Below are 11,253 nucleotides of genomic sequence, written 5' to 3' on the forward strand. Positions count from 1 at the left end.
TACCCATAAGGCAGTCTATATCTCTTAAAAAAAAAAAAAAATTGCCATCTATATTTACTTTACATTTTAAGGGTGGCTCTGATGTTGTCCGCAAGACCAGAATTGCTATTTTCTACCTGAAAAGCACACAAGTGTCATGCCAGGCCTGGTCAGGGACCACCCTCCCAAAATCACTGTCCTCCCAACCCACGGGCTGTCCCCGAGGCAGCTGGGTGGGGAGGGGACGCGGAGCAGGATGCTCGCAGACCCTCTGCAGGATGCTGCTTCGTGGCCCGACGGACCCCGGCACCGTAACTAATAGGTTTGGAGGAAGGAACACATTGCCCAGCCACTGAAAATGAGCTACAAACACATAGATCGTCCCCCCCCTCCCAAACTCGGTACAGATTTTGCTCCTGCTGGCACTCACAGCGATACATAATCCCGTGTGCATTCACAGGCATAAGCCAGACCTCGCAACGCCAGGAACGAGCTGGCGCCTGCATGCCGCCTCGCTTGAGACGGGCTCGGATGCGCCGGCTGCCCTGGGAGCTCAGTGAATTCCTTTGGCTGGCCAAGAGCAGCGCAGTCATCAAACTAAGCCGCGTGCTCCCCGAGTCCTCAAGGAAAGGGCAGGATTTGCTCAAGCCAGCGTGGCGAATTGTGGATCGGGATACAGCCTTCAACCCTCCCTCCTCTTCCCTGAGATTCACGGTTTGTGCTGAGACCAGCAGAGCAGCGAACGCGACTGCAGGGCTTTGGGGGAAAACTGCCACATTTCCAAGTTGTCTACAAAAGGGAAATAACTGGCTTCCAAGTACCAACCTGTCCAGCCTGTCCCAGAGGGTGGAGAAGTAATCACGTCCCAGGAACCCAAACTGAGCAGGAACTGACCCCAGAGGCTGGTCCCAGGATTACCCAGGGACTGTATCCTGGCTCTCCAACTGCACATCAGGGTCTTGCTGTAAAGATGGGAGAAGGCCATGTTCATCGGCAAGTCCCCTTGTGGGCTTCTCACCAGACACTCAAGTGGTTTCTGTGGGGTTTAGGTCAAAGCCCACCGATACCCATAAAACACTCTGCTATCACAGAGAAGACAAAAAATGGAGAGGAAAGGCTTCACTGCTGGTTAGCCTCACACGTACTCAGCCAGCTCACAAACTGGAAACGAAAGCCAAAGTCAGGTGAGAAGTGCTGGGATCAGAGATGCATTTTTGACCCTGGAGATCAGGTTCTTGAACACAGCATCGTGCACCCTTCCTAACACCAGTCTTCATCCAGAAACGCAGCTCTCACAGGCTCCTTTCTCGTCTCGCCTTCCTGCGTCACATTACATGACGCACCAGGAGGAGCCAGGACACTTGACACTTGCAGATCATTCCCAGTGACATTTCACCCGTCGCTTTTGAGGCTTTCATCCAGGGGTGCGGTGGAGATTGCAGTTAAGAGAAGCGGTCACCGTTGGGTAGCCCTGTGTACCCGCACTCTCCCAGCAAGCAAGGTTCCCTCTGTAGGGACTAATTTGCAAGAGGTTTCTAAAGCGTTTGTCTGCTAGGATGAAAGATCCTGCAATGCATCTTGATGAGACGTTTGAAATCTCACTTCGATGTGTTTAAAATCTCACTTGTTCATATTGTCACAGCTTGGCAGCCTGAGTGTCAAAAACTTCCTAAATATCAGGTGCTATTTTTACTGCTCCAAGTTTCATTCTTCTGTCGAGTCATACGACCACATTTGGGAGAGTGTGCCCATATCGTGGCTTTCAGGAAAATCACCTTGCCCCGCTGGGGTCCCAAGGCAGCTCCAGCGTACGAGCGGCGGGGGCAGCGCTCCCGCAGTCAGGCTGGCAGCGCAGCGTCTCCCAGCAAGCCGAGGAGTCCCGGTGTGAAAGCGCCAGCCGACGCCATCGCTCTTGCTCATGGCGCTTGCTATTACCCGCCACGGGGAAAGGCAGATCTGCAAACCAGCCTTGCTAATTTGGTCGCTCCCTGCCATGCCCCAGTCCCACCTCCCTCGCGTCACCCATCCTGCGGGCTCAGGGACTGCAGCAAGATGGGAAGGTTGGAGGCACTCCGCAGCCCTACCCGTCGGGTGGTAACCGTGGCTCCACATCAGCTCTCACGTAAAGGAGAGCAGGGTTTGGCCCTGAGGTTTCTGCCTGGCTGCACATCGCTGTCTGTAATCACCGCACGCGTACGCCGAGGATGCGGGAATCAAGACGCATGGGTTTGCAAAACAGAGACACCTATTGCTTAATAGGGAATAAGTCAATTAGGCTGAAACGCTTATGTGACAAACCCAGTGAAGAATCAGCAGGAACGGCACAGCTCCGATGACTGAAGAACACGAGGCAACGGGAGGGATGCCCGCGGCAGCCTGCCACCAGGACGCTGCCCTGGTGGGGATCACTCTGCCCTGGGGTAACCAGAGCACCACAACCAAATCCCTGTCCCTGCCTTGAGCTACCTGCCCCGAAGCTGCTGTAAGGAGCAGGAGGATGCTCGGAGCAGCCTGATGGTTACTGCTGCCCGGCAGGAAGCCATGGCCCAGGACTTTCAGGCTCTGCCCCCGAGCCAGCACGCTCCTTCCTCTGAGCCAGAAACGTCCCTCTCGCACCTGTAGAGCATCAGGTCTCACATCCACATGCATTCACCATAACGCCAGCACTGCCTGACTCGATCACCCCGTGATGCTCTTGTGTTATCACTGCTCTAAAGACAAAAATACTCACGCGCTTGTAGGGCTCAAATGTCACACGCTTCTCCTCTCCCATCCTGAGTACTGGCAGGACCTTCTTCATTCCTTCATCTCAGGTCTTCCATTAGAAGTTTATTCCTGGAATTGGTTCAGTTTCTTTGGCTGTTTTAATGAAACAGCCAGCAAAGAAAAAGACATTGAATCAGGCAAAAAGGATCTAGTGAGGGGCTTGGGACTGGGAGGTATGCGTGTTTGTGTATTTAGCTTTCCCCAGCAGGAAAGGAGAAGGAAAAAACCCCAAGAGCCCTGCAAAGACCTAGAAAGGAGCTGAGACAAAAGCCTCACTGCTTAAAAAACATGTCTATGCTATACATTTTTCCTGAGATAGTTTTTTCAGCCAACAGAGCAGAGCTATCGGGGAGTGCAAACAGCAAAACATCGGTCTTGCAGGAGATCCTGTCAACCTGAGCATCCGCGTCCCAAAAGGCAGAAATCCCAGTGGCTCCTGCAGCATCTTGGATGCCACATATCTTGGGAAATGGGAATGGTGCAATATGAAAAGATATCGTGTCTGAGGGGCTGTGGGTCCTCGGGCTCATCTCCCACACCCATCTCTTGCCTACTTTTCCCCCTGCTCTGTGCAGCCCCTTGGAATACTTAGGGTCTCATGTGGTTTCCTCTTCCACTGTTGATGTGGATGCTGAGGACTTCTGGGCATCCTCCTGAGGTGGTTCTTCTGTATGAGCATCCTCAAAAAAACATCTGGTGCCTACACAAAGAACGCTGGTAAAGCCTGAATGAGAGCTGCACCCTGCAACCAGCAGCTGCCCAAGCTATTTGCCCATCATCACAGGCACTCCCCACACAGCAACGGAGCCATCCCAGGACCTTCGCGGGGACTTAGTCCTCAGGTGACAATGTCCAGATGCCAAATACTGAAAAAACAATAGTGGTTTCAGAACTCGGCCTCCTCTCTCCTCCCCTGGCTCATAAAGCTACATCGTGGAAATCCAGGCAGCAGCAAGAATAAGTTTAATTACCAACTGAGCAGCTGCTGGTTGACAGTCGAGTGTGCTTCTGAGTGTCTGGAAAGGCACTGGAGATGCCTTATGACGATGCTTAACCTTTGCAGGGGGAACACGGCCCTGGCTGTAGCTGCTGGCCGAGAGCTTAATTATATTCCCGAGGATGCCGGTAAAGCCAGGGCTGGGAGGTGACGGGTCGCGGTGGAAGAACCGTCCTTCGATGCGGAGCTGCCAGACACACGGGCGATACCTGGAGCCCACTGCGATGCTGTTTGACTGAGGGAAGCCTTGGGAGAACACTTCAGAACTGTGTCGTGACTGTGACAATATGTGCTTTTAAAAGCAGTCCTGCCTGTGGAGAGCGCTGGATGGGGAGGGGTGGCGTGCTCAGCATGCAGATGGCCAGCCTGGGGTTTTTTTGTGTTTGTTTGTGATACTCCCAGTGGATTTCTGTATGCAGTAACAAGGACTTTATTTGCAGTAGCAGTAAGAAAGAGTCCAGCACTTAAATTTGGAAAGAGCTGACCGGGTGCACAAGCAGCCAGCTCAAAGAATCAAATGTCGTGCAAACCAGGAACCTCAGAAGGGTCAACAGCAGGGCCAGCCGAGTTAGCGGGGTCAGGGCGATGAAGCTGCTGACCACCTGGCAAAGGGGAGCGTCCCTACAGCTGACGGCGTTCCTTCCTTATTGTGTCACCCTCAAGAGTGATGACCATCCCTGGGCTGGTGCAGGGACTCTTCCTAACGGGGTTACCTGATGGCAGGACATGGCATTTGCACTGTGGCATCACTCGTTGCTTCAGGAGGGCTGCTCTGGTCCCGCTACCCACGCAGCGGGCACCTTTACCATGTGCTGCCCGCCCGGCGCATCTTCCTTCCTGCTCCTGGCCCGCCCTCCCGCCCCGCACGCCGGGGGGTTTTGGCAGCACCGTGCCCGTCTCCCTGGATCAGCCCTTTCGCTTCCCGATCGGAGCCAGCGCTGCTGCTGAGGACGCATCGCCCAAGGCCACCACCACTATCAAGGCTCCTGCTCAGCCAAGACAGGAGTTGTTTAGATTTACTGTGGGAACAAAAGAAAAAAGGAGATGTAAAGATGCTTTTTTCTTTGTTTTCTTTTTTCTATTGCGTTGCAAGGGGCAGAGCTGCTGACACCAGCCTGTTCTGCCGTGGTGTTTGCTGAAGGACACCTGAAACTCTGCTCCCACAGGGAATTTACTGCGCCAGACAACTCCCTTGTTTCCAGAGGCAACTGGTGACAGAAACCAGAGAAATGGTAAAATAATTATTGTCTAATATTGTAGTTTGGGCTTATTTCTTGCTGCTGAGGATGACCCAGGCCCAGGGAAAACAAATGATGGAGGCAGTAAGAGGAAGTCTGTCTTTGGAACAACAGGTTTTTATAGCAACTGTGCCCGTAGATGTATTTAAGTAGTGCTGGTCTCAGGGATGAAAAAATAAAATACCTGTAGCCTGAAAGCCCAAGGAAAGATAAAGGAGCTCCTGTTAAATGCTTTCCTGGAAGATCAAAAGCACATCTGGCACACAGGTAGGCACCAACGAACAGATGTTTGAGCAGAATAACCATGGTTGCTGCAGAGAATACAGGAGAAAACCGAACCCTCTGTCCATGTCTGGGAGAGGCCGGGAGGGATCTGCCGTGTCACTGCTGGCCACGGACCCAGGGCTTCGCTCTCCGCTCCCGAGTACGGCAGTAGCACGGGGGAGCGGGCACCGTACTGCTGGCGGCTGAGTCACTTAACCTCACCGTTAGCTGCTCAACAAGCCTTCGCTAAATGAACCAACATTTGCAACTCCTTGTTCTCTGCAGGGAGAAAAAGGTTTTCTTTGCCTTCCAGACTGGAATAGTGCATTTGCGGGGTTAGAGGTGGGAAACAAAAAGCTCGCCTGGGAAAAGGGGAAACTCGGAGCACTTGTGGGAGCTGCTTTGCTCTCTTCATTGCTCTGGTCGCTGGGGGTGGGACTGGCCATGGCTTTGGCAACTCTGCACCCAAGAACCGCTGGCTGATGAAGTGCATCCTCCTGCCACAGCCACTGCCGTCCTCACAGGCAAGCTTAGAAATTCCCTCCTTGGGGGTCTTGCGAGCTGTTGACAAGAAGGACTGGACGAAAAAGTAACTTTACACCAACTGTACTGGAAAGCCCTTAGAGGCACCTGTTACGTTCATGGCACTGGGTTTTCTTTTTGTTCCGCTGGACTGCTCGGGGGTCTGCTAGTTCTTTCGATCCTGCTGCTCCCAGCCCTCCTGCCAGACACCGCTTCCCTGCTCCTGACATCCCCTTGGAGCTCACGGAAACATGCTACGGAGATTCACCTCCTTCAGCTTGCTCTAGGCAGGAGCACAGGGGTTTTAGATACGTCTTTGTGGCAGCCACCCCTGCTGGAGGGTGAAGATGGAGATGAAGGAGTGCTTTACTGGGAAGAAGGGGAGCTCTGCTGCCAACCTGAAATTGGCTGCTTGAACTCAAGTTATCCTCAGAAGAGTTGCACTCAAAGCCTACACCGAATATTTTCTTACTCAAATTAGGGCTCCAAGATTGCTTTTATTTTCCAGCCCAATGCGTCATGGGTCTTTTGCTAGAGCCCTGCCATACCCAACAAGTACAAAGGTCTCTCCGTTGGCTCCATTTCCATGAACAGGGTGCCTGTGGGCTTCTGTCCTGCAGAGAGGTATTACTCCTCCAGACCAACGTGAGTAATTGCTGGCTCACGTGCACCCGCTGTGTGAGGGCACAAAATGTATTTTGGTAGAACATAACACTTTTTTCAACAAAACTTCCTGGTGGAGAGCAAGTCTTAGACTGACTCTGGGTCAAGTGCAGTAAATCACAGTCTAAAAGACCTAAGCAGGACATTTATACTCCATGGACCAACCTTGACAAGAAGCGTTATGTCTACAGCACACTGCAGACCACTCAGAGCAAGCACATCAGCCACCATAAAGGACACAAAATCTCTTTGTGGCATTCCTAAGCCTTTGCAAGGCAGGCATTAGAAAAGGGCACATGAGGCAAAAGTGGCAATTTACTGACAAGCTTCTAGGCAAGCCAGCAATATTAGATACTCCAATTCATCACTTAAAAAGAGCAGAATATAATTCCTCTTGTAATCAGGATAGAAAGGCATGCGGTCTGGACTAGCAGAGAAAAGGTTGACTGGTATTAAGTCCAACCCATTACCAGGTGTCAAGTGCTCCCTAAGATGGCTCACACGCTAATTTGAGAAGTCACCTGGTGGCAGCGGGTCACCAGCTCCCTCTACAGACAATCAGGACACAGCCGGACCCCTGCAGAACTGCTACAGCAGACGCATAATAACAAAGGGTCCCTTTAAACTGCCACCAAGGAGCAGAATTTTCCTCCTCTGTCACCGGCAATAATTATTCCACTCGATGCAGAGTCCTTTGTCTTCCGCCGCGGCGAGAGGTCCGGCCCGCTCCCCTATCCCGGGGTGGATGAAGAAATGGCTGCGATTGCATTAGTGTTCCCCAAGACAGATGTGAATGTGTCTTTTGTTTCCTTCCAGGGAAACAAAGAGCCGGAGACGGAGCGACGGAGGGAAATGTAGACGCCACTGGGCTGCAGGAAAAGTTCAGCAGCCCGGAACCAGGTGGCTGTTCGGGAACAAAGTGCCAAGACCATTCGCAATGTTAATACTTCACCGCGGCAGCACACGCCGACAAGCGCGAGGAGCGAGCCAAGGCGAGCGGGACGAGCGTGCCGCCCGCCCGCTGACATCCCGCAGCACCGCCAAGCATGCAATTCAAGCGATGCGTGTATAGGTGATACGTATCTATAATGACAGGGATATAGCGGGATGAAAACCCACGTGCAGGGGTGGCTGCAGGGCGAGAGGAACAGACTAATGAGAATGACACAGCATGAGGAGCAAGAAACTGCTGAATTTTCATCCTTGCCCTGACACCTCTTTGTTTCAGCATCTCCCATTTGCAGGAGGTGGTATAATAATATCTGGAGGAGCAAGATGGGACTGCTTAAGGAGCAAACATCTTCCTCAGAATCATCTGGCAGGCAGAGCAGCTCCAGCCACCCTCCGCTCCCACCTCCCTTCACCTGCGATGCTGGGAACTTATTGTCCAAGGAAACAGCATGATTTTTTTTTTTCCCTTTTGCCAGTAAAATTATACTCTTACTTTGTACCTAATGAACAATTTTGTTCTTTCTTTCTGAGATTTCTCAGTATTTGTAGGTGAGAGAAATATGTTCACCCCTGCTCCCATCTGTATGAGGCATATTCTCCCAAAGACAATCCAAATCACAGGCAGGGGGCAGGGTATGTGTAAAAGTGGGCAAGCTGTTCGCTCCTCACAATAATTAGAGAGTGTTTTGATGCCAAGGAAAAAGAAGAAAAGAGTTGCATGTGCCTGACTTTCCCAGCCCCCCTCGGTGCCGTGAGCCTGCTAGGGGACACCTGGCCGGCTCTTCACTTTCGTTAACGCTGGGGCTGCGTGGACTAAAGCAAAGGTGGTGTCTGTGGGTATGGAGGAGGATCCTGAGCCACACGATCCATCAGTCAAATATTCCTGACCTGGGGAAGAGCTGCACAAAAACGTGGGACCTCCCAAACCTCTCACAGGGAGAAGTTGTTCCCTCCTGGACACACAGAGCGCTCCCGGAAAACTTTGGAAAGGTCTCTTTCTCTACACTGTTGTGCACTTTTGCTGTCACACAGTCCCCTTTACCTACAGGACCTGTTTGCAAAAGATGCTGCTATCACATGGACCTCGAAATTGAAAACCCTTTATCATCCCCGGACCTGTTGCAGATCAGGCACTCAGCTCTCCCGCATCTCCCCAGCAATATACTTCAGCCAGGTCAGAGCATCGCGTTGACCACCACTGGTACCACGGCAGCACAGGGGGTTGAAGTGCTCTTTGTGCCAGGCTCCTGTGCTAAGAGCTTAGGGTGTAAGATGAACAGTGTTTGGCCCCTTGTTGTGTTTGGCGTAAAGGAGCTCGTCAAACCCAAACCACTTCAGAGATGCAATGGGGAAAAGAAGTGGGTGGGAGAGGCCAAAGCAAGAGAAAGGGTGACTTTGCCCTACTTCATGATTACTTCTTAATATAGCAGGGTCCCAACCTTTGCTCTGTGCATCTCTGTATCAGAAGGACAGCTGATGTGGGAGCTTATCTATGAAAAACCAGTCTGGGATTAACATGTATCAGAGGGCACTGGATTTCAGGACCCTTCCTTCACCCCCTGGGGCGTCGGGTACTCCTCTCCTTTGCTAGTTACCTTGTGCACTACAGTTCCTGAAATGCTGTATGAAACAAGCTGCTCGCTATTTCTACAGAACTCATCTGACCCCGTTGCCATCTCTGCCGCTGCGCTGCTTGGCAGTACTTCCTTGGAGGAACTACAGCAACAAACTCAGATGCCAGGGTTTGGAGATAAGCAGCCAGCAAACATTCAATTTCCATACAATGTACAGAAAAGAGAGGAGAAAAAAACCACAACACTGGGAATCCCTAATGAACCAGGGTGAAAAACAGGACAAGTAAGTAACAAAACAGAATAGATTTTCAATAAGGGCACAGCAAGTTCTAGCGGACAGATCTAGCAGATAGATGAAGAGACAGAAGAAAGAACCGATGCCAGAAAAGACAATGGGAGGAAAGCAATGGGATCGGAGCCGCCTGTCCGATGGGGAAGGTGCTTCAGAATTTTTTTAATTTCCTTTATTATCATATAGATAGTGCCAGCTCATTGCAGAGCAACAATCCATCTAGCCTAGTAACCTACAGCCCGGTGCTGGATGCTTTTGAACGAGGCTACTGACCTTTAAGCACTTCTTGCCCGTGGCACCCAGTATAACATAACAATGAAACAATGACAAACATCACTGCATTTCATTTATAGTTTCAAACTCAAGTACCAGGTATTTGTTTTGATGTAACACAGTGGGCAATGCCACCCGGTCCCAAACAGAAAGACCCTGTGCCGTTTGGGTGCTACGAGTGCACCCCACATTACTAGAATTACTCGATTTGTTTTCCCACACTGCTGTAGTGAGTCCCTCAATGCAAACCCTCCTCTCCGCATTTGTTTCTCTCATCCCCTAAGTTTCCAGGCAGCCCTCAGAGATGGGGTTTATGGAGTGGGCATAGTGTTGCTGCTCTCCTCAGACTTAGGGGCTGCTTTAGCCCCTGCCACGCACAGGGCACCTGGTGGTGCCCAGGAAGGGGTGATCACAGAGCCCCTGACACAGCCTGGGGGGGGGACAGACAAGTGCGTTGAGCTCTCCCACCCTGCTCCATCACCCTCACCCAGCTGGTCCCTGCTCAAGCTCTCCCACCCTGTGCACCGGTCCTGCTCCAGCATCCTGCAGACTAGTCCCTTATCCATCGTCCCCACGAGCTGGAGCCCCCTCCGCCACACCCATCCTGACCGGCACCGGCATCCAAGCACCCAGGGCTGCAACTTGCCCCACCATCCCCGGCCAGCAGACTGCCTGCACCGGTATCCCGCCTGGGGACCTGCTCCGCCAGTCCATCTACACCTGAGCACTGCCCGCGCCCAAACCTCTCTCTCCAGGCCAGTATCTGCTCCAGCATCCCCACCCAGACTGGTACCCGCTCCAGCATCCCTATCCGGACCTGTACCTGACTGAGCATCCCCACCCGGACCGGCATCTCAGCGGCTCGAACGGGAGCGGTACCAGCTCCTGCACCCGTGCCCGGGCCGGCGTGGCTGCCTCCCGGCCCCGTGCCCCGGCCTGCCCGGCGGCGGGGCGGTCCCGCCCGGGGCTGCCGCCGGCTCCGCGGCGCTGCGCGGGAGCGGAGCGAGCTCCCTTCCCACTTCGGCGCGGCAAGAAACCGGGAGAGCCAGAGACAAAGAAACTGTCCGGGCTGCCCCCCCCCCCCTTCTTCTTCTTCTTCCTCCTCCTCCTTCGCCGCCGCCGTTCGCCGCCGCCTCCAGCACCCCTACCCTCCGCGCCCCTCCGCGGCAAGGAAGGGGGTATTTACCCGCTCTCCTCCTCGATCTCGGAGATATCGGCGAAGATGAGAAAACCGACAAGCAGCGTGAGCAACGCCAGCGTCCAGCCCCGGCACGGCAGCGGCATGGCTCCCGGGCTGGACCGGGCCGCACCGCACCGCTCCGCGGGGTGCGGAGCGCGGCACCGCGTCCCGGCGCCTCCACCGCCGCCGCCCGGCGGGGCCGCCCCGCCCCTCGGCGCCCGCGGAGCGCCCGTCCCGCCCCGCCCGGCGCGGGGGGGGAGCGGGGGGCGGGCTCTGCCCCCGCCGGCGAAGTTTGCGGCGCGTCCCGGCAGCGGCGGGCGGCGACTGCGGCGCGTCCCGGGGCGGGAGGCAGCGCCGCGCCCCGCCGGGGGAGGCGCCCGCCGAGCTTTGCTCGGTGTCGCCGCTTGCGCCTCTCCGCGCTGGCAACGTGGGTGCGGTAAAGCGGCTCTTTCGGGGCGAAAAGCGCTTTGTAAGCAAAGGCGGTGAGTAACGGATCACACCCATCTCTGTTACCGTTAATGCCCATTCTGGCAGCGATAATCCTTTGCGTTACC

At 53.9% G+C, this 11,253-nt stretch overlaps 1 protein-coding gene across 2 annotated transcripts in view; it reads right to left on the reverse strand.

The window, feature by feature from the left end:
* The window catches only part of ST8SIA2 (ST8 alpha-N-acetyl-neuraminide alpha-2,8-sialyltransferase 2), a gene marked incomplete at both ends in the record, with an annotated part of 30,218 nt that extends 19,415 nt beyond the window's left edge, over positions 1-10,803 (reverse strand). For both annotated transcript variants that reach the window (XM_082005427.1, XM_082005426.1), the window contains one exon: positions 10,706-10,803. In XM_082005427.1, coding sequence (XP_081861553.1) covers positions 10,706-10,803 — 98 coding nt within the window. The remainder of the gene's footprint in view (positions 1-10,705) is intronic.
* Between the last annotated feature and the right edge of the window lie 450 nt (positions 10,804-11,253).

Source organism: Phaethon aethereus, assembly GCF_964289735.1.
Source record: "Phaethon aethereus genome assembly, chromosome: 12".
In the NCBI taxonomy this organism is placed as follows: Eukaryota; Metazoa; Chordata; class Aves; order Phaethontiformes; family Phaethontidae; genus Phaethon; species Phaethon aethereus.